General features: G+C 32.2%; 1 protein-coding gene across 3 annotated transcripts in view; it reads right to left on the bottom strand.

Annotated features, from left to right (window-relative positions):
• The window catches only part of LOC118202604 (phospholipase ABHD3-like), a 178,091-nt gene extending 153,788 nt beyond the window's left edge, over positions 1 to 24,303 (bottom strand). Inside the window, exons 1-2 of one of the 3 annotated variants that reach the window (XM_085808893.1) lie at positions 23,932 to 24,294; positions 15,544 to 15,658 (exon numbers count right to left, since the gene is read on the bottom strand). Coding sequence is in view for 1 of the 3 variants with exons in the window: in XM_085808892.1 (XP_085665018.1) it covers positions 23,932 to 24,063 (132 nt within the window). In the remaining 2 variants the exon portion in view is untranslated. Of the gene's footprint in view, positions 1 to 15,543; positions 15,659 to 23,931 lie in introns of all 3 variants that reach the window. The other 2 variants (XR_015038854.1, XM_085808892.1) reach the window with 2 other exon arrangements.
• Positions 24,304 to 24,725: the final 422 nt, after the last annotated feature.

The raw sequence follows: 24,725 nt of genomic DNA, 5'->3' as shown, positions 1-24,725 counted from the left end.
AGATTAATGAATAACGCAATCATCAACATTAACTGAAATAGATAATTGTATAATTTTAGCTTATACCGTCCGTTATACGTTAAACGCGCACGCGAAAACGTAATCTGCACTTGCGCACACGCATATGCGCGTGCGCGTAAAGGTCTTACGCGCACACGTAAACGCCTATGCGCACGTGTCAACGCGGCGCATGCGCAGAAAGTTTTTTAGCTTTGAGGTCCAGATTATAGATCATTCCGGATTATGGGTGTCCGAATTAACGACTTTTGACTGTATATATATACCCACACACCTAAGTATGTATATATATATATATTTCAGTTAAAGTGTGTGTGTATATATATATATATACATTATAAAAGTATATATAGTTAAAGTATATATATATATATATATATACTTTAACTGGAAAAAAATATGTGCAATAAAAGGTTAAAAAACAATACATACACAAATTGCTGTTAATATATAATTTGTAAATATCTACTAAGTTAAAATGAAAACTAAACCGGGAAAAGAAAAATAAATAAGAATATAATACAGAATATATTGAGCGAATTAATGGTACTGCAAATTTAAAACTTTTCTTTAAAATAAAAACTAAAAATGAAATCAAAATAATATTTTTAAATCATATTAATGTAGAAATCATCGACCAATGCTGACTTAGCGACTTAGCGACGAGCGAGGTGACGTCATCCCAGCTTAGCGCAGTGCGAAGCAATCGAGATAAGGCCAGATAGCGTCCAGATGTGGAAAAGAGCAGAGGCAAGCAGACGGCTTGTAAATCCTCCAAGAGTTGGTGGAAACAGACGGTTGCCTTTGATGTTTAAGCCAAGCTGATCATATTACCTAAAGCTAGCTGTGGAATAAACGTATTTTCTCAAGGCATGAGCCTACGTGCCTGTGGAACTGATAGTGTGTGAGAAATGTTCATCATTACATGAATCCTGTGTGGACTGAGTATAAGATCATGACATCACCTGCAATATTAATTTTTACTTAACTTGCCTTTTATTACTTTTATCTATTTCTTATTAGTAAAATAAAGCATTTAATAATGCAATATCCGTGCTCTCCCCATGTTTTGAAAGTAAATTCTACATTAATTAAATATAATGGTAAAAAGGACAGAAAAGTATAAATGCAAATACAAGTGGTAAGTGGAAAATTCAAATACAGATTAAATAATATAAACAAATAAATCTCCTATAATCTTCTATTCTATTATACTTTGATAAAAAAAACTTAAAAAAAAATGTATAGCATCATTATATACTAAGGACAGAAATAATTACAACAGTGAACACAGAGCTAAAATATAATTACTTGTATCTCATTGAACAACTGGTAATGCAAATGGATTAACAGTTTTTAGAATCTGGAATTTTTGAGAGGGGGTGACTGACTAAGGAATATGCAGTCAGGGTTGCTTTTGGCAAATTTTTATCCTTGCTATGTAGTATTGGCGAAAAACAGAACTTAAAAATTATTTGATAAAGTAATGGAAAATGAAAATTAAGTAGAAAATATTAAATTGGAAAAAATCTTCAAACTAAATGGAAAATTACAGTGACTCAGGAAAATAAATGAAAGGTTAATAAAAATCGTAAAAACAACCTTGTATTTAGCGTAAGTATATTGAAACACTCAATCGATTTCGAGGGCAGCTAAAGGTCCCTCCTCATCAGAAGAAAGAAATACATAGTAAGAAGAAAATTAAAGGGGAAGGAGTCTCAGAAGCATGTGGTCCGTATCAGCACGTGGTTATAACCAGATTTTTAATCAGAGTTACGCTGGCCGCCTACTTTTACTGAGCCAGGCTATCTGATCAAACAAAGGATAAGAAAAATTAGCGAAGTTAAAAATAGGGAGCAAGGGGCAACTGCACCTTCATGCTCAAAATCTGAACTTCGAATGCAGACATGGACCACGTGTTTCTGAGACTCCTTCCCCTTTATTTTTCTTCTTACTGTGTATTTCTTTCTTCTAATGAGGAGGGACCTTTAGCTGCCCTCGAAATCGATTGAGTGTTTCAATATACTTACGCTAAATACAAGGTTGTTTTTACGATTTTGATTGTCACATTAGCGTGTTTCTCTTCTAGTCTAAATGAAAGGTTGCCTATATTTTAGTCAAAGAAAGGAAAGATATACAAAGAAATAGCATACAAATTTTTAAAAAAGTCTTCTCACACATCTGTACTATTCCTCCTAAAAAAAAGGTTTAAGAATGACCTGCACTTTGTTAGCTAACACCTCATAGGTCATAGAGTACTCCACCGTTTTTTAAAAGTAAATTAGTGAAAGTTAAAGGAACTTGATTACATTTTAAGGTGTCAATAAATATCTAAATTTCTTTATGTCACTGTTCTACTTCATACAAACATACTTAACATATTTTATTTGATTATTAATAGTAGTGCTTAGAACTTAGAAAAACCTATTAGTAAGAGTTTTTCCCCTTCTCGATACTGCATTTATTTTCCCCATACGCAATGGAAATTTGCATACGAAAACGTTTCTTTGGCACTGCGGTGGAAAACATTTCTTCGGCATTTGCATAAAGGTTTCGAAAGGCACTGCGGTGGAGAAGTCCACTGCAGTGTAAGAACATATGCATTCAACAGTGTCAGGAAGTCATAAAAGAACTTTCCCACAAAATAGCTTTTCAATGGGTACCTTCACACTGCGGTATTTGCGGGAATGAGAAGGTTGATATTCTTGCGAAAAAGGGGACTATGGTTCTCCATAAGCCAAAAACGAGTGCAAGCCCGCATTCTATTAAGCTTCTGACATCGCTAACATATCAAAAGACTTTTAGAGATTTTGCCACTCGGGCTTGTGAGGGCAAGCCTTGGAGTGTTCTCTCAACAAACCCAGCTTTTGTTCCTCACCACCCGCAAACAGTTGTGGTTGCATCTTTTAAACTATTGACAGGACATGACTGTCTACAGAATCATTTATTTCGCATTGGACTAGCTGATTCGCCGTTGTGTGTTTTATGTGATAGTGGATGACCAATGACGGCGGAACACTTGGAAGAGTGTGAAGCACTGACAAATTTTTCTTGTAGATTTCAGTGCTATTTGCAAGCAAGGAGTTTAATGGCCTAACGGCTAATGTAACTGGCATTTGACAAATAAATAAATGATTTTCACCCACTAAATGTGGTTTGCCATCCCATTTTATGTGGTAATTTTTCCTGATGTTATCTATCATCACTCTGAATTTGCCGACTGAATTCAGAAACACCCTGTGTGTATATATACATACAAATATCTACTGACCACCTTACCTGGCTTAAATGTCCTTTCCCAACCTTTATTTTTGCAATTGTTAGTTGCAGTCATATACTTCCAATTAGAGGCAGTTTAAATGACAAAAATATTCATTTTTGGAAATGTCAAATTAAGAAAAAAAAACTTAATTTTTGAAAAATAGTAAAATCTAACTTGTATTGTTGTCTCCCAGTTCTTATACTTATATATATCTCAGAAAGATTTTACTCATTATGAAAAAAATTAGAATTTTTAACTCCCGTTTAACAAAAATTGAGCAGGATGTTTTATTTCAAAATTTGCAATTTTTTATGTCATTTTTAACTTGTCTTGGGATATCAATCAATTAAGTTAGGATAATTTGAGGAAATAAGTTTAAATTTAAGTGCAGTAAAAATGTGTGTAAATTAATAGGCTGTACAAGGAAGTTTAGGTATCCACATCAGATTCTTTTTTTTCAGTCGTTAGGTATAAAAAAAACTGCATTAAACCATGGCGGCTCGTACAGGAAAACAAAGCATCTGGTGGTTCATTTTTATCTACCATTTATTATCGTTTATAAATATATTTACATTTATCTGATTATTAGGTGGAACAACCTTCACAGAAAGTATACTGCCTAATCAACCGATACTACGTTTCTACCTTATATGCATTCAGTTCTGCTGCTAAGCAGCACCCTTTATAGTCTCTCTTTTCAACATAAGGTTTATTTCTAGTGTTGGCGCTATGCTTTCTGTCACTTGGTAAAATTTTTAGGGTGGATTAAAAACCGGGGTAAAATTTTTATGGTGAATTAAATAAACAGGGTCAGTACACCAGCTGTGGCACTGACCCTGTTTATTCATGAAGAAGCTATCGACATGCTGTTTGACAGTCTCCAAGTGAATTCCAGGCCTTTCAGAGAATTTTGAGGTGACCTCAAGACATGAAAATATGAGAGAGCAATGTCTAATGAATAGGGGAGGTGACACAAAACATATCAGCTATATTCAATAAGTTTTTCCTGATATGCATCGATATGTAGGGCCAAGCACTGTCACGATGAAAGACACCTTGAAACATTGGTCAGTTCTATGCACTTTGCTTCAATTTCTGCATTTAAAACTGCCTGGTGATGGTATTTTTTAAAATTTACTGTCTGATCTGGTGGTAAAAATTCATTATATACAATTCTTCTGCAGTCCCACCATATACAAAGCATTACTTTTTGGGGATACAGCCTCCTCTTGGTGTTACTAAAGGAGGTTCTTTATGCTTATCCCATGATCTTTTTCTTGCAACATTACTGTAGAGTATCTACTTCTCTTGTCTAGAAATAAGCCATTACCAGAAAAACAGCAGCCTTTTTGAAAGATTCCAAATTAGAAAAAGAGATGTGGGGAGAAGCTCTTCAAACTGCTGTCCAACAGAAGTAGTTGCGACAAAACCAACAAAAAAATTACATAAATAAAGACCTAATTTATCAAAATCGAAAAATTGTAGAAGTATTGCATGTGCTGAGGTAAATAAACGAATTAAAGAGGAAAATCAAGATAAAAGCATTTCCATTATGAAAAATAATTTATAAGCTGATAATGAAGAATGATCAGTTAGAGTAGACTTTAAGGTACCCTTGTATTATCATATAGTTGTTGTTTCATTTATGGCAGCTGAGTAGCTGAATGTTATGGAAACCCTATTGCGACGTAATTGTGGCATACTTTATTGTAATTTTTTTATATGATACATTTTTATTCATTTTTTTGGGTAGAGTAGACTTTAAGGTACCCCTTGTATTATGGCGAAGTTGTTTGATTTATTGCCAAGTTGTTGTTCCATTTATGGTAGCCTGAGTAGTTGAATGTTACGCAAACCCTATTGTGACGTAATCGGGTGCATGATTCTGGGAAAGTTTGAATCATGGGATGTTTTGTAAGCGTTTTTGTGGTGTGTGTTGGTTTGATTCTTTAGACGGTAGAATGGCCGAATGTAGTAAGATTAATTTGAAGTTTCTGTACGATTTGGAGTGAAAGGGGAAAAGAGCTTTAATTGACTGGTGTGTAAATGAAGGTTTACTTAGTAGCCATTATAAGTGTCCTGTATGTAGGAAGGATATGTGTCTAGTCAAACGTAAAACCATTTAGATGGATTTGAATCGGTTTGTAGAAAGAAAGGTTCAGATGGTCACTATGTGAAGCGTTCGATCAGAAAGGGTACCTGGTATGAAAAAAGTCATTTGAGTATACAGTCATTTGAGATTGATATTTTGATTTTTACGTTGCTCTGGGTGTATAAAATCATCAAGACGGAAGTGTTGTGAAGAGATTTTCAAAAAAAGTGTCATCGACAGACGGGAACTACACAGGATATTTTTGACTCCGATACTTTTACAAATATAATCCTTTATGATTATATTTGTGAATTTATGTGGTGACGCCGATATGTGGATTCAAGTTCAGATCATTTTAGAAAGTTTTTGGATGCTGTTAAGGAATTTTGTGTGCCACAGACTAAAGATGAAGGAACTTCTAAATAGGGTAAGTGAATATTTGCTTTAGGTAGTGCTTAAATGAATAACATGCTTTTAATTTTTTATGTTATTTTATTGTTTGGTTTAAAATGTATTTTACTGAGTATGTATTTTTTGTTTGCCTATATTGTAGAATTGGGTGCTTCTTTGACTTTTTAAGTGAAACTATATCGATGTGTACATGGACAAAGTAAAGGGAGTGCGCATTGCAAGTCTGTGCAATTCTAGGATTTTTTTTTTTTTTTAAGTGAAAATAGGTCGATGTGTACATGGTTAAATTCAAAGGAGTGCACAATGCCATTTTTCTGCAATTCGGGGATTTTTTTTAAGTGAAAATAGGTCGATGTGTACATGGATACCAAGTTTATGAAATTGTTTGTCTTGTTATTTTGGCTTTGTGTAGCGGCAATTTTTGGCCTAAAAATTGCCGCTTTGCAAGCCAAAATAACGAGTCAAAGAATTGCATGAACTCGGTATCCATGTATCGCCAAAAATCGCCAAGGGGTACCCTAAACTATACTTTTACCGAATGATTTTCCAGAAACATAAAATTAACAGCAAAGTACAGACTTTGTAATGTTGTCATTTCAGTTTTTGGAAGTACTGCATATACACATATATATCAATTGAAAACCTCGATTTATGAAGTGATATAAGTATATATTTGTTGGATACGGGACTAGAAAAATAAAAATATCCACAGATTTTCTGTTCGATGAAAATTTAAATTCAATAACTGGAGTAACATAATAAAAGAAGTTCAAAACATAATAAATGGGGTTTAGTAAATTGAGTTCTACAAAAGTAATTCTGCAGGAAGAAAACCCAAATTAAACTTTAAAAAATAATCAAGATAAAAGCATTTCCACTGAAAAAGATGATTTAGAAGCTGAAAATTAGCATAAAGAAGGAAATAAAAAACATGAAGTTGAAAATGAAGAATGAACTAGCTGAGATAGAAAATTGCTAGCAAATTACAGAGATTTGTAATGTTGCATGCCAAAATGCAGTATCAGGAAAATATAGAGATGGTTAGAAGTTACTGGAGACGATAATTAATTCAAAATAAAATTTGGAAAGCTGAAAATTAGTATGAAAAAGAAAATAAAAAAACATGAAGCTGGAAATGAAGAATGAACAGTACTATTCCGTTTTGAGGACCGTAAAAAAATGCAGCGAAAATGTATGTGCAAAGCGCCAAATCTAGCAAACGCACCCAGTTAACAGTGCGCCAAATTTAGCATACATGCTGATTTCAGATTGCATAAGTTTATATAGTTCTATATTTCTTAAGACACCATTGAAATACTAGTTTAATTTTTAAATCCTTTTTTGATATCCTATGGATTTAACAATTTGGGAATTGCCCATGAAGAAAAGCCTGCAATAGAATTTTGGGTAAAGTGCAGTATCACCCACTCCTTGACGTGTTTTTAAGAATTGCACATACTCAGTATATCCACGTACACATCGGCCCACCAGTCGCTGAACACTAGTACTTCGGTCCGAGGTTCGAATCCCGCAAACGGGCTGACTGCATGGGTGTTTTCGTGGTTTTCCCCCATGTGTAACGTGTATACGAGCCAGTTTCCTTTAGAAAGTCCTCAAATAAGGCATCCCTCCCCTTAGGCAGATAGCCTTAATGTGCTTTGCCATAATTAAATACAACACCATGTATACATCGACCTATTTCCACTTAAAAAGTAAAAGAAAATTGACAAAAATCCAATTGTTTTTTCCTTGTAAAAAGCGGCAAACAAATAAGTGGGCGATTCTGCACTTTACCGAGAATTTTTTCATAGAAAAGGCATAATTCATTATAGAAAATTATGTTTGAACAACCAACAAGATTATGTTTTAGAGATAACTCGGTTGCGAAATAGAGATACAGGCATCCATTCAGTTATGTTTAGCAATTTTTATATAAATTACAATAATGATCTGAAATAGTTATTTACTCTTATGCTTCCATTCAGTCATGTTTTGCCTTTTTTATATAAATTATAATAATAAAAAAGTATTATATGAAATTAACTTTTCATCTAAATTAAAACATCAATCAATCTTAGATAGTTATTTACTATTATACTTCCTTTCTTGCGTTAGGGTTGTCGCAATTCAGGGTTCGTACACATTTCTGCACACGGAAATTAAGCACTTTTAAGGACCATTAATGAAAAAAATTAAGGACCTACGAGCAAATGGGAACTGAGTAAATTCAATTAAAAATATTATATCTGTGCCTGAACGTGAATAGGATGCATTATTATTAAACATAACTTAATTGACATAATTATTAATACGTTTAAGAATAAAATTATTTTTATGAAATTTATCAAGTAGCATTAAATATTTTACACTTCTAATAACTGGATATATTTGAAAGAAGATAAGTGACATTTTAGTTATGTTTTACTAACAGGTTTTTTTTTTTTTTTTTTTTTTTTTTAATGTCGCATACTTGCTCAGTCTAGAGGTTTAGTAAATAGCAAACAGATCTTATGTCAAGGTTTAAAATAGGTTAAAATAAGCATTAAAATCATAATCAGCATGATTCATTACAAAAGACTGGCTGTTGTCACCACTCCTGCTTGCCTATAGAGAAACCTGCTGATCAGAACAAACCTGAAAGGCCTGATGTAGGCACAGTTAAGCAAGTCTTGAAAGTTAGCTGACCTCTGTCTGACGCTGTTAGTGTCATAGCTTCGTGTAGAATTCCAGGGGTTGTAACTCAGTTAATATACTTTAAGGTTAAGCCACTAAAGCATTAGTGGTGATAAGTTGTTTTGCATTAAGTCTCACTAGATGCAAAGAATAAGTTTCACATGAATTTTTATATTTTTGTGTTTTACCTTGTGACCACGGTAAAGGTTAACACGTTGAGCCCGGCGCCGAATTTGCTGTCCTTTCCGTTCAGCCGGCAGTGAGCGATCAAGCGATGCAATATTGCCGACTTAAAAATTATTCATAAATTATACAAAAAGGAAGGAGATGCACATAAAGTCCAAAAGTATTGTTCGAAATGTTATGATGACAATTCAAAACTATTTGGATGCAAGATAGCCAAAAAATATTACCAAAATAGTTGTTTCGTATTGTAATATGTATAAAGCTAAGCCGTATTCAAAACTATTTGGATGCAAGATAGCCAAAAAATATTACCAAAATAGTTGTTTCGTATTGTAATATGTATAAAGCTAAGCCGTATTTTTGTTTAGAATGTTTCAATAAATTTCATTAAAACTACATTTGATCACATTTCATTGAGACTATACTTATTTGTTAACGTTAATACTGTCGTCCCGCGGACCGACGCCAGTCAAACGAAAATTCGAGTGCCTGTCCCCAGGGACCGACACCGGGCTCAGCTTGTTAACAAAAGGCAATAACTTGCTTTAATATAGAGAGATAATTTTTAAGGGAACGCATTTAGTTATAATTAAATTAGGTATTAGATAACCTTAGTCATTTTCAATTTACATGGCCACTATTAAATTAAATTTATTTTTTAATAATATTTGTTAAAAAAACCTATTAATATCACAATCTCATAAAATTTCACAGTTTAAAATACATGCAATTTATGACATTGATTTTTAAACAATATTAGGATAATTACACATTAAAAGCTACAAAACATAAAACTCAACAAAATAATTATGCCTCTTTTTAATTTGAAGGCCTGCCCAGACAATTTGGCTAATTTATATCGATTTCCTTCTCCTTAAGCATGTTTTCTAACAATTAGAAATTTGTCTCAATACACAAAACAATGTTCTCATTAGTTTCTGCGTGTTTTATCTCCTAACTGCCAACCTCTCCACAATGTACTACCTATGAGGGTTTACTTGATCTGGTAAAAGTTAAATATTCCTTCCCCCCCCCCCGAAAGACATGAAACAAATTATCACTATGTCTGAAAGTAACTATAAATCAGATAATAAATTTAAATAAAGGTTTAAACAAGTTTCTTATTCAAAAAGAACTCGGAAGGTATAGGCATGTTCTTATTATTAACAAAATAAAATACAGTTTGTGGTAATATAATTAAACAAGAAGAGTGAAATTCAAACTAAAAATATGGACTAGTGGTCAAAAATTATACAATTTAATTTCAATTTAATCTGGTTCAGTAACTCTATTGTCATAATAAACTCAAATGTCAGTAGCAGTAATGGAAAGACTAATAATTACAAATCATCAGAGCTGACAGGAACTAATGCAGGGAGCAAGTGAAGTTCAGAAACACTCGTCTTAAACTCAAAAAAACTCAGTTTAAAAACTGTCCAAGTGATTTGCATTCTGATGAGGAAATAGAAATGGGAAATTATAGTAAAGGTTGAAACTGTAAACAACTGGGTAATTTACATAATAATAACTGTACATATCTTTGAAGAATAATTTTCTTTCTCTTTACATATTTAGTTTCTTTTTTCAACACGTTTCCTTTTCACTTTAAATTTTTTAGATTTAATTAGACTTCTGTTATTCTAAAAGACTAAATGCATTTGGAATGTATGGAAAAAGCTGCGAATTTTATTTCTTTAGTAATACGAACATTCAGAAGAAATATGAAATACATATGGTAAGGTCTTGTCACAGAGCTGGTATGGCATAATTTTTAGAATTTAGGGACACACACAGAAAAAAAAATCTAGAAATGGCAAAACTTTTAGAATTTAGAGCAGGCATTGAAAGCAGAATTTAGAAAGGTACCAGGCATCAAAATTTAGGATCCACAGAGACTGCATCAGGTGGCAAAATGCCTAGCGCCAGCTCTGTGTATGATGCATTAAGACATATTAGATGAATATTTGAGTTGTCAGTTTTCAATTTCTTTATTAATAAAAAAATTCCTTTCTATAATGCCTGTTCATATGATAAGATTAGAAGTACTTTTGATACTTTCCATGCTTGTATCTAGTGAAAAGTAGAGAAAATAAAAGGAAGATAAAAATCTTAAGAAGGCGATTCTAGAATCAGAAGTAAAACATTCAACCATTATGTTTTCATTGTTCTTCCAGATGTTCTCCAAAATGTAAGAAACTGCGTGTTACTACCATGGAGACATTTTTCATTTTATCACATTTTTCTGGAATCTTTCAGAATCATGGGTCTATAAATTTGCCTTGAAATCTTTCTAAACTTTCCAAGCTTCAATGTCTAAAATCCTAAAGAAAAATTACCCCTACCAATTCTGTAACAGCAAAAATCCAGAAATGTTTTTAGAAAAAATCTGAGGAAAAAAGTGTGAAATTAATTTTATAGAGAAAACTGATGCATATTCTGAGAATTCTGATCATTCTGAGAAATGGGAAAAATTCTTACCATGAAAAAATTAAAAAGATATTTTTAATTAATTACTTAGCTATTTTGCTTTTGCTAAAAGCTGTTTCGTAAACTTTGTACTTTATAGCATTATTCCTTGCTTATTTTTCAGATTCAAAAAATTATATAATATGTGGCCAAAATGGAACTTTATAATATGACAGTGAAAAATAAATGCTTTATTTAATGTTATTTCTTAAATATAATTCCAATATATTACCATTATTCCATATATTACCATTATTTTAATGAAATTTATCAATGTTCTAAAAAAATCATAAAAAAATCCCATATCTCGGAATTAAAAATTTTCTATAGAAACCGATCTTAAAATCGCCAAAATGTTGATAATCGCCAAGTTTAGAACCATTTAATAAAAGAATTCACATCCCCAAAAGCGGAAAGTTGTTTGAGAGCTCTTCATTACAAAAAATGAAATAATTTTGAAATGCTTATGTTTCACTTCTTGCTCTAAACTTAAGTATCCCACCATCATTTATATTACACATAGGAACAAATTAGAACTCATGAACCCATTCAAATTTTTCATATTTGTTCATATTTCAAAAAATTCATATTTGTCAGTGAATCGCCTAAAATATTCCTGCAAAATGCTAATTCACACTCAAAATGGCAGTCGTAAAAACAGATAGAAATTTCAGATGATTAAAATTAAGGACCTTCTGCCGATTTTGGCCAAATTTAAGGACCAAAAATCGATTCAAAAAAACTTAAGGACTTTTAAGGACCGTACGAACCCTGCAATTATTTTTGGCAGAACTGGCATCAACAATAGTTTGACAATTTTTTACGGCCCTCAAAACCGAATAATACCAGATGAACTGAAATAGAAAATTGTTTTAGAATGGAAGTAGAAAGAAATGACAAAAGAATAACACATACTAAAACTGTCACAACATACACTAGATGTTCTTGAGAAATATGGAATGACTGAATGTAAATAAACAAACGCTGCAATTGGACTAGAGTCAACATCTAATAAAAAGGATATTTTTTAATAGAGAAGCAACTGATAATCTTTTCTATCTGTCTAACAAAATTCTTGCTGTTAGTCTTGAGAGAAAACATAGGAAGTCTGAGCATAAAAGAAATTGAAAATGTCCACAAAAGAGAAAAATTTGAAATTTCTGTGATGTTGATTATGCAGGTGATAAAAAATCATGCAGGAGCACTACTCAGTATGCGATTTTATATGAAGGAAATCCTGCGAGGGTTAGCGTAGACTGAAGGATACTCCTTGTATTATCGCGAAGTTGTTTCATTTATGGTAACCTGAGTAGTTGAATGTTATGGAAACCTTATTCTGACATAATAGGTTGCACGATTGTGGTAAATTTTGTATTATGGGATACTTTGTAAGGGCTTGTGTTGTGTGTTGGCTAGGAAGTACATTGCTTGTTTTGTTGTTTAGACGGTAGAACGGCTGAATGTAGTAAGATTAATTTGAAGTTTCCTGTACAATTTGGAACAAAAGAGGGTGAATCTTCGGATTATGGTAACTTGGCGATTTTTTGGCGAAACTTTGACGACCAATCCTGCTACAGCAACCTGCTAGTTTTTTGTTTTTTTTATTTTTGGACGCCATTTTGTTTTCACAAAGTAAAGGCTTTTTTTTTTTTTTTTTTTTTTACTTAACATTTTATCCAACAATCTGCTAGCTGAATTACCCTTATGCTAGACTTTTATGGAACAAAAGTGCTTAATCATGACGAAGATTAGGTGCGAAATTGGGAGAAAGTATAGAATCGTCCACTGCTTGCCGTGTTTTTAAGAATTGCATATACACGGTATCCATGTACACGTCAACCTATTTTCACTTAAAAAAAAAATCTCAGAATTGCACAAAAATGGCATTGCGCACACTCTTGACTTTATCCATGTACACATCGACTCACTTAAAAAGTCAAAGAAAATTGACAAAAATCCAATTCTTCTTACTCTTGTAAAAAGCGCCAAACAAATAAGTGGGCGATTCTGCACTTTAGCAGCAAAATTGTTTCTAAGTGCTTATTAGCTAAAATCCCGATTGGAATTTTCCGGAAAATGTCACATTACATGTCTCATGATCTCTCATTTCTCCGAGACAAAATAATCTGTGATTTGAACTGTGTACTTCTCAGATTATTGCTAAAGTCCTAGCTAGTAACCTTTATCGCCTTACCACAATGTCGCCAAACTACCTGTTGCCATATTCCAAAGATTAGCCAAAAGAGCATTAATTGACAGGTGTGTAAATGAAGGTTTACTTAGTAGCCATTTTCCGGACAGTCCGGAACTAAGGAGGATATTTCTGGCTCTTATTTTTTGTGAATTTATGTGGCGACGCCGATATACGGATTTGAGTTCAGATAATTTTAGGAAATTTTTAGATGCTGTTAAGGAATTTTATGTGCCACAGACTGAAGACGAAGAAATTTCTAAATAAGGTAAGTGGATATTTGCTTTGTGAAGTGCTTAGATGAATAAGAGGTTTTCCCTTTTTTATGTTATTTTATTGTTTGGTTTAAAGTGTAGTCTTTGAAATTATGTATTTTTTGTTTGCCTCTACTCTAGAACTGGGTGCTCCTTTGACTTTTTAAGTGAAAATATATTGATCTGTACATGGACAAAGTCAAGGAAGTGTACAATGCCAAGTTTGTGCAATTCTCTGATATTTTTTTTTTAAGTGAAAATAGGTCAATGTGTATATGGATAAAGTCAAGGGAGTGCGCAATACCTAGTTTGTGGAATTCTGTGATGTTTGTTTAAGTGAAAATAGGTCAGTGTGTACATGGGTACCCAGTTTGTGCAATTCTTTGACTTGTTATTTTGTCTTTGTGTAGCAGCGATTTTTGGCACTAAAATCACCTCAACACAAAGCCAAATAACAAATCGAAAAATTGCACAAACTCGGTATCCACGTACCGCCAAAAATCGTCAATTATACTTTTTAATAAATATACTTTTTCCCCTGCGAGTTACAGTACAAGGAAATAATGGCTGCTTTGTTGTCTACACACAAGCTAAACACATGGTGGCAGCAAGCTATGTTAAAAAACTTTCACATTTAAAAACGTTTTTTGAAAGAAATAACCAATAAACTGGTATAACATATATAAGTAATCAAAGTGCTATTAAACTGCTTAAGAATTGGAATTGTCAATAGAAACAGTAAACATACTGAAATAATGTACCTTTTATCAAAAAAGCTAAGAAATGTTAATTTATTTTTTGTAATTTCTGACAATGCCATGACAGATATATTTATGAAAAAAACCAGGAAATGGTAAATTTAATAAATTTAAGAATTATTAAGCACATTAAAATTTTTAATAAATTAAATGAGAAATATTTTGCTAATTAACTAAAATAAAGTATATGAATATACATTTGATTTAACTTTTTTAATTCAATAAAGGAAATAAAAACTAAGAAAATGTATCAAGGGGTAATTTTTATATATAATTGGAATGACAACAGCGATTAAAAGTTCTAGCACTTTTCTGTTATGAAAAGAGTTTTGGTTCTGGGTTCTGCTATTTGATATTGTACATAATAAAACACACATAACTAAATAAGCTTTTCCATCTATATTTAAAAAATTTTATCAAATACCATTATCTATTAAAGTTACAAGAAAAGGATGCATTCCTATTCTTTTGAATGTTAACCTGATCATGTTTCTGTCCATTTCTTCACACTTTTTGATAGGTAAATTTCTATATGATGTAGTCTTAGAATTTTTTTTTTTTTTTTTCCCAGTCAAGCAAAAAAAGTTACCAAAAGGGATTGTACTACATCTGTTTCGAAATACCACACTATGACTTAACCATTTTAGCATTTAGGAATATTATTTGCAAAGTTATTAAAAGGTGTAAAAACTATACAAGACTTATTAAAAAAATGTAAAACTTTACAAATTTGGTTCAAAGTAACTTTAACAGACTTCAATGACACAGAAACCAACGAACAGAAAAAATATCCGAGTTACACTTTGAGACAAAAATGTTATAAATATCAGTATGTGAATCATCACGTGACATATACCCAGATGATAACCATGTTCATAACGTAAATGTTAGAGAAGAAAAGCAATGCTAAAACACTGCAGTGAAGACACAAAATTTTTCACTAAACTAAATGTGAACTGAGACCAGCCAAAAGCCAACTGTCACTACATTTTCTTACATAGAATAACAGCATTCAGGGAGGAAATATTGCCAAAATTTAATAACATGGCCTAATATGATTGTAAAGCTTATAGTAACTTTAAATAACTTATGCATTTAACAGAACTTCAGCAAATGCAAAATCGTAAAACACATCTTTACCTTTACCACGGCTATTTACAGGCTTACAAGGATTATAGGGATAACACTTAAAAACACTTTTACACTAAAAAACAACACAAAAATATACATACATAGCATATATATTTAACACAAGGTACAAGTTTTCAATTGGGTGCCCCTTGTTTTTTGGCGATTCTTTTTTGACGCCAAGATCGGTGCCAGGAAGACACAATTTCAAGATGGCCGCTACACAAAACCAAAATAAAAAAGTCAAAGAATTGCATAAACTCTGTGTCCATGTACACATCGATCTGTTTTCACTTAAAAAAAACATTCAAAAATTGCACAAACTAGGCATTGCGCACTGTTTAAATTTGTCCATGTACACATCAATCTATTTTTATTTCAAAAAAATCAGGAGGCTAAAGCAAAGTTACTCTATCATGGTAGCCCGAAATAAGATTTAATCGCCAAAATTTTACAAAAAATTGTCGCTAATTGAAGGGGCACCCAATTCTACACTAGAGCCTTACCACAATATTAATACTTCAGAAAGCCCAAGCTGATGGTTTCAGTAACTGAATACAATGACAAGGCTCTAGAGGAATCTTAAAATGGGAGTTAAGACCTAGATGGAATCCACTAAAGTGCAGAATCGCCCACTAATTTGATTGGTATTTGTTTGGCGCTTATTACAAGAACAAGAAGAATTGGATTTTTGTCAATTTTCTTTGACCTTTTTAAGTGAAAATAAGTCGATGTGTATATGGATAGAGTCAAGGGAGTGCACAATGCCATTTTTGTGCAATTCTGGGACTTTTTTTAAGTCAAAATAGGTCAATGCGTACATGGATATCGAGTATGCGCAATCGTTTGTATTGTTATTTTGGCTTTGTGTAGCTTGTTATTTTGGCTTCGCAAGCCAAAATAAAAACGCACCAAGCAGTGGGCGATTCTGCACTTTCCCTGATAGAATCTTTGGTAAAATCCTAGTATACGGTGCAGTCTTGGCGCGACTTTGAAAATTATCGCCAACACCAAAAATGATCCAAAGAACGTCTATATATATATACTATACACACATAGTATATGTATATACACACATAGTATATATACTATACTATGTTTAACTGTATATTTTCTTTGAATGACCCGTTAACTACTCATTGTATATGTCCCGTTTTTACTGCTCATCATAAAGTCGCCAAATCCCGTGTGCACCGCATACTAGAACAAAACCTAATCTTTCATATATATCCCATTTTACATTAAAAAAAAAAGAAAGGGAAAATAAGTATGCAACATCTGGTAATAAACTGTGGTAAGTCTTGATAGTCAAAGCCAGCACTTAATTTCTAAAATTAGAAGTGTCTGGACCTTAAAGAAGACAGTGAAGAAATAGCTATTAAAATAATAAAATAATTAATGTCTGATCTTTGGAATATGGTAACAGGTAGTTTGGCGACATTTTGGAGGTGATAAAGGTTACTACCTAGGACTTTGGTAATAATGTGAGAAGCACTCAGTTCTGATTACGCATTATTTTGTGTGAGGGAAATGAGAGATCATGAGATATGGCATGTGACATTAATGGACGAATTACAGTTCTTTAATCGGAAAAGGGGGTAAATTTGGAAAAATTATTTTGTATTAAGCTTCATTGTGTGTTGTGTGAAATAGTGTTAATTTTCGGATTGCATGGCGCTGTGTAAAGTGAATTCTAAATTTTTAATACGTAATAATTAATAATAAGTTGACTACTGGATTTCGGATTTAGAAATTAGCAGTAGTACTGCAGCCGATTGGAACTCTTTCTGTAGGGAAGTGTGCGTGCCACGTAATGAAGATTCTGAAGAAGATTAGATAAGTTAGTATTTTTAATCATTTGAGGATATTATTTTTATGCATTGTTCTAAATGTAAGGAGTAAATAAATTAAAATGGTATTATTGGAAAATTGTTATTAGCAATGATTTAGTTTAAAGTAATTAGGATTGTAATCTAATTTTTATTAATTTAATGTATGTGCTTATTTATATTTCAAGTAGTGTTTTTTAATTTAATTATATTTTAATTTAATGATCGTGATTTTGTGAGTTATATGTTTGTAGTATTTTGGAATAAGTTTGAGTAGTATACATTGAGTATTTTCATGCATTTTCGTGAAAATTTTCTAATTTATGAAAAAAAGCAGTGTACATGGATATAGTGAAGAATGTGCGCAATGCCATTTTTGTGCAATTCTGGGATGTTTTTTTAAGTAAAAATAAGTCGACGTGTACATGGTTTAGTGATATTTTAATTAAATGATAGCTATTTTGTGAATTTTATATTTGTAGGAATTTGGTATACGTTTCAGTTGAAGTAAACGTGTATGGAAATAATTTAAATATTTGACACTAAGTATTTGTAACTATTTTTAATGTTTGCATATAAATTCGTTGGTGACGTTTATAATATAATAGATAATTTAGAGGTAAAAGCTTTTGGATATTTTATTTATTTTATACGTGGAAACGTTCATCCTTGGAAAGGGTATATACTTTTTCACGATCAGGTAATTTCATATATGTGCTTTTTACCGAGCTTAAAGATTAAGAAAATTTTCCTGCATTTTCGTGCAAATTTTTGTAATTTATGAGAAAATAGCAGTGTAGATGGATAAAGTTAAGAGTGTGTGCAATGCCATTTTTGTGCAATTCTGGGATGTTTTTATAAGTAAAAATAAGTCGACGTGTAAATGGTTTATGTGTATGTGCTATTCTGAAAAACGCGCAAGGAGTTTGCGATTGTGCACTTTTTCCCAATTTTGCAGTTAATATTTGTCATGATTAAGCAGTTTTGTTACATAAAATTTCTAGCATAAGTGTAATTCGGCTAGTAGATTGTTGGAAAAAGTGTTGAGTAAATAAAAAGAAAAGATATATGTCTTTACTTCGTGAAGACAAAATGGCGGCGAAAAAAAAAAGGTTGCTGTAGCAGAGTTGGTCGCCAAATTTTCGCCAACAAATCGCCAAGTTACCATAATCCAAAAATCAACCTAATTAGGTAATATTCGGTTTCGAGGGCCGTAAAAAATCGCCAAGCTATTGTTGATGCTAATGCTGCCAAAAATAATTATGGCAACCCTAACGCAAGAAAGGAAGTACAGTCAAAAGTCGTTAATTTGGACACCCATAATCCGGACCTCAAAAACTTTCTGCGCATGCGTTGCATTAGCACATGCGCACAGGCGTTTTACGCGTGCACGTAAGACCTTGACTACTGCTCATATGCGTGTGCGCAAGTGCAGAATACGTTTTCGCCTGCGTGTTCAATGTATAACGGATGGTGTAAGCTAAAATTATCTAATTATCTATTTCAGTTAATGTTAATGATTGCGTTGTTCCTTAATCTTCGAATTGGATCCCGCTTATTATTTTTTGCAGACTGTAAGAGCAATTTTATAAAAGTAAACTTGAACTTTCGATTATGTCAAATAGAATTTCCGATGCTGGAACTTCCAAAGGATCTTCAAAACGAAAGTATGTTTCGATGTCCAACAAATAAAAAGTGGAATTGCTGCAAAAAATGGATAAAGACATGAAGAATGTGACAGAGAGGTTAGTGAAAACGAAAAATTTCGATTGACAAGTTAGTCGGTATTCTCGGCACAGCAATTAACGGGACTTGAACAGCGGAACTTTGTAACTGAACAAGAAATTATGTCTGTTTATAGAATTAAAGAGAAAGTATTATCACATAAAATGAAGCAACTTAAACAACTTACATTGAAAGAAATGTTTAATAAAGTAAACAAATAAATATTAAGCTTTTTTTTTTTTTGTACATTTTGATACTCTTTAGATCATAATTGTTCTTTATTTCATAAATTACGGTTTCATATTTTTAATTTTAGAATTTCTGCATGCCATCTTACGAGATTTAAACTGATGATCTATAATCCGGAAAAATCGATAATCCGGAATCGCCGAAGTCCTGACGAGTCCGGATTAACAACTTTTGACCATATAATAGTAAATAACTATGTAAGATTGATATTTTAATCTAGATGAAAGGTTAATTTCATATACTTTTTTATTATTATAATTTATATGAACAAGGCTAAACATGACTGAATGGAAGCATAAGAGTAAATAACTATTTCAAACCATTATTATAATTTATATAAAAATTGATAAACATAACTGAAAGGATGCCTGCATCGCTATTTCGCTACCGACTTATCGCTAAAGCATAATTTCATCTCGTTGGTTGTTCAAACGTAATTTTCTATAATGAATGATGCCTTTCCTTTGAAAATATTCTCGGTAAAGTGCAGAATCGCTCACTTATTTGTTTGCCGCATTTTACAAGGGTAAAAACAATTGGATTTTTTTCAATTTTTTTTTTTACTTTTTAAGTGAAAATAGGTCGATATGTACATAGATAAAGCTAAGGGTGTGCACAGTGCCATTTTTGTGCAATTCTGGGATTTTTTTTTAAGCGAAAATAGGTCGATCTGCACATGGATGCCAAGTATGTGCAATTCTTAAAAATGCGTCAAGCAGTGGGTGATTCTGCACTTTACCCAAAATTCTATTGCCGACTTTTCATCATGGGCAATTCCCAAATTGTTAAATCTATAGGATATTAAAAAAGGATTTAAAATCAAAAAAAGATTTAAAAATTAAACTAGTATTTCAATGGCGTCTTAAGAAATATAGAATTATATAAACTTACGCAATCTGAAATCAGCGTGCACGCTAGATTTGGCACGCTGTTTAAATGGCCGCGTTTGCTAGATTTGGTGCTTTTGCACATACATTTTCGCCACAGATTTTACAGTCTTCAAAACGGAATAATACCAATAATTACAATTAAAATTCAGTAAAATGTAAATCCATAAATAAAATTTTAATAAATTATTCAATTTAGGTTGATCTTTAGATTATGGTAACTTGGCGATTTTTTGGCGAAAATTTGGTGACCAACTCTCCTACAGCAACCCTCTATTTTTTTTTTCCTACCGCCATTTTGTCTTCACGAAGTAAAGACATGTTTGGTTGATCTTTACATTACGGTAACTGGTAGTTTGGCGACATTTTGGAGGCGATAAAGGTTACTACCTGGGACTTTGGTAATAATGTGAGCAGTACTGAGTTCCGATTACGCATTATTTTGTGTGGGGGAAATGAGAGATCATGGGATATGTCATGTGATATTAATGGACGAATTACGGTTCTTTAATCGGAAAAGGGGGGAAATCGGGAAAAAATCTGGAAATTTTGTATTTGGCTTTATTCTGTGTTGTGTGAAATAGTGTTTGTGAATTTTTGGATCCCATGGCCGTAAGTAAAGTGAATTCGAAATGGGTATTTAGTGGTATTGAAAAGGATAGTAAGAAATGTTTTTTAAGGTTGTGTGAGAAAGAAATAAACATGTTTTATTATGTTATTCATTTTACCTGGTATCTTGCTTTGAAAGATAAGTATGATTTTAAAGATTCTGAAAGAGAATGAAGAAAAGTGTACCCGCCACGTAATGAAGATTCTGAAGGAGATTAGGTAAGTTAGTATTTTTAATTATTTTTATGCATTGTTGGAAATGTAAGGTGGAAAGGAATTTGGTATTATTGGGAAAATTGTTATTAGCAATGATTTAGTTTAAAGTAATTAGGTTTGTAAGGTAATTTATATTAATTGAATGTATGTGCTCATGTATATTTTAAGTGGTGTTTTTGAATTTAATTATATTTTAATGAAAGGATAGTTATTTTGTGAAGAAGAAAAGAAACATGTCTTTACTTCGTGAAGACAAAATGGCGGCGGGGAAAAAAAAATAGAGGGTTGCTGTAGGGGAGTTGGTCGCCAAATTTTCGCCAAGTTACCGTAATGTAAAGAGCAACCACATGTTTCTTTTCTTTTTATCTACTCAACACTTCTTCCAACAATCTACTAGCCGAATTACACTTATGCTAGAAATTTTATCTAACAAAACTGCTTAATCATGACAAATATTCACTGCAAAATTGGGAAAAAGTGCACAATACCATACTCCTTACGCGTTTCTCAAAATAACACATACACATAAACCATGTACACGTCGACTTATTTTTACTTAAAAAAACATCCCAGAATTACACAAAAATGGCTTTGCACACACTCTTCACTATATCCATGTACACTGCTTTTTTCTCATAAATTAGAAAAATTTCACGAAAATACACGACAATTTTGTGAATCTTTAAACCTGGTAAAAAGAACATATATGAAATTACCTGATTGCGAAAAAGTATATACCCTTTCCAAATATGAACATTTCCACATATAAAATAAATAAAATATCCAAAAACTTTTACCTCTAAATTATCCATTATATTATAAACGTCACCAACGAATTCATACCGCAAACATTACAAATACTTAGTGTCAAATATTTAAATTATTTCCATGCACGTTTACTTCAACTAAAACGTATACCAAATTCCTACAAACATAAAATTCACAAAATAACTATCATTTAATTAAAATATAATTAAATTCAAAAACACTACTTAAAATATAAATAAGCACATACATTAAATTAATAAAAATTAGCTTACAATCCTAATTACTTTAAACTAAATCATTGCTAATAACAATTTTCCCAATAATACCAAATTACTCTACTTCCACCTTACATTTAGAACAATGCATAAAAATAATATCCTCAAATAATTAAAAATACTAACTTACCTAATCTTCTTCAGAATTTTGCTTACATGGTGGAATCTAGAATCTTAAAAATCTATAATTCACTTTAGACAGCGCCATACAATCCCAAAATTATTCAACCCTACTTCACACAACACACAATGAAGCTTAATACAAAATAATATACAGCCACAGATATTTTTCCAAATTCCCCCCTTTTCCGATTAAAGAACCGTAATTCGTCCATTAATATCACATGACATATCCCATGCTCTCTCATTTCCCTCACACAAAATAATGCGTAATCGGAACTGAGTACTGCTCACATTATTACCAGGTAGTAACCTTTATTGCCTCCAAAATGTCACCAAACTACCAGTTACCATATTCTAAAGATCAGCCTCAATTTATTATAAATAGATTAATAATAAAAAAATACCCTACTTTATCTTATTTGGTGCTCCGACTGAAACTGTAATTTCAGTTGAAAGCTAAGAAATTCAGCCCTGGCTGAATTTAAGCCCTGTATAATGTACTGTGTTAAAGAATGATAGAAACAAAGAATTATTTTCCCAGCATACGCATGAAAAAAGGTAAAACACTTAAGAGCCTCCTTAATGGGAATCTAGAAACAGTATGTGAATAGGGAAGGAAATTTTAATGAAGATGTATAGGATGAAAAACAGAAGAGGCCACCACATGTTGACCACAGTCTCCTGCCGTTATAATTCCAGCTATCAAGCAGAATGTGCCAGGAGAAAAAAAAAAAAATTCCCTGTAGACAAGGGTATATCAATTAGGTGAGGATAAATATAAAAGTTCTGTATAAGTGACAGTTTTTATCCCCCTGTGATTGGTTACATCGTTCCAAACAGTCTGCAGGAACTCTTTTCCAAGGGATGTTGTTAGCATCGAACGTGCATTACCAGAGAAATAATTTCTAGTACATTCAGGAACAGAAAATTTATGCTCTGTTATAAATTCATTGGATAATAAATCTTTCACATATGGGTAGGGACTTTTCTTTCCTTATAAGTCTCGACTTCCATCAGAAGGTTTATTTCCCAGGGCAAATCAAGAATGCATTCAGAAGTTTTTGAGATCAGGATAATTTTCTGCTGAAACTGCGGTTCAGTTACACAAAAGAAATGCTGAAGCCCTCTTATTTAGAGTTCCGGTGCACTCTGGATAAGAATACAATTTATCTCAGAAACTGAGAAGTACTGGAGCCGGGTTCCAGTGCAATTTAAGCTCTGGTCATAGCCATTCCAGTGATGAAAAAGATAGAATGAAAATGGATACCGCTTGGCAGGGCCAATCCTAGTGGGGACAGCCAAATTTAAGGGTGTTGAAATGATTATCAAACATATTACATTTCTGTAAAAAAGGGTGGCCAGTTTTAATTTGCACGTGAGCGGCCGACAGTCTAAGATCGGTAATGCCTCTTGGCTTCACATAACCAACTCTGAGATATGTCCTCTCAATTTTCTATCATATATCATATACGGTTACCTTATGTCACCATGCAAAGTAATTTGATTCCTTTTGAACTACCCTGCATCTTTATGCATCAGCGCGGTTTTAAGTGAAATATGGTTACATTAAAATACGGAAATAATATGCCTTATGTTAACAACCACATACAATTGAATGCGTGCCTTTCTGGACTTCCAAGAAAGATTATTAAATTTTAAAATGCACTTTTTAGAGATTAAAATAAACTAACACCTATAACAATATAACAACGTAAATACGATGCTGTTTTACCAGAAAATTTTAATAATAATTTTTTGAAATGAGGTAAACTGGCATGCAGATTTATGAAATTAAATTATGATTAACTTACTTTTGCAACACGTAGAATATAATAAAATAAATAAACGACAAACAGAGTAGACACCAATAGTCCTTCTGAGTTAACAGGATATAATGAAGCAGACTCTTGTAAAAAAGTGATATTAAAATACATATTGCTCATCACAAGGTTGTTTCAGTTTCTTCCGAAACGATCATTTGTTCTAAAAAGATAAATGCCCTTTAAATATCTAGCACTACATTAAACATTGGAATATTTAAAACAAACTTAAAAATTCATTTTTCGGCGCATGAAATCAATAGTACGGGAACGATTTTTATTGAAAATCAAAAAACCCCACCATACAGTGACGCAACACTCATTTACCGGTTTACCGGCAATACAAGAGTTTCGAGGCATGTTGCCATTTATGGCATCAAACGCATCGAAGTGGTAAACATGGTAGTGTAGATAAGACATCATTATCTGAACCCAATCTTACGCTAGCATTTCCAAGTTAAAAAATTAAGAATAAATTTAAAAAATGCCTCATGCACTGTTAGCAATCTTTTCTCCTTTACTTTAATTTACATTCATCTTAAAAAAATAGGACACTTACTCATTGTAATTTTAAAATCTATTTAACTATCCAAAAAATAAGTCCGTCAATTTATAAAATATATCACCGGAAATATTTGTTTTCAAAAGAAATGTGATTTATTTGTAATATTCAGAATATGTAGTAGAAGACAGAAATATAAAGAGACGTCATCTAAATGTTTTTAAGAAAAAGATAAAAGAAATTTTGAAACGTGGTAGACCACCGGGGTTATAGACTTTGGTAT

Source organism: Stegodyphus dumicola, chromosome X2 (genome assembly GCF_044657685.1).
Source record: "Stegodyphus dumicola isolate Sdum_Otavi_A_Nest chromosome X2, ASM4465768v1".
Taxonomy (NCBI): Eukaryota; Metazoa; Arthropoda; class Arachnida; order Araneae; family Eresidae; genus Stegodyphus; species Stegodyphus dumicola.
This window is presented reverse-complemented; position numbering and strand designations above follow the sequence as displayed.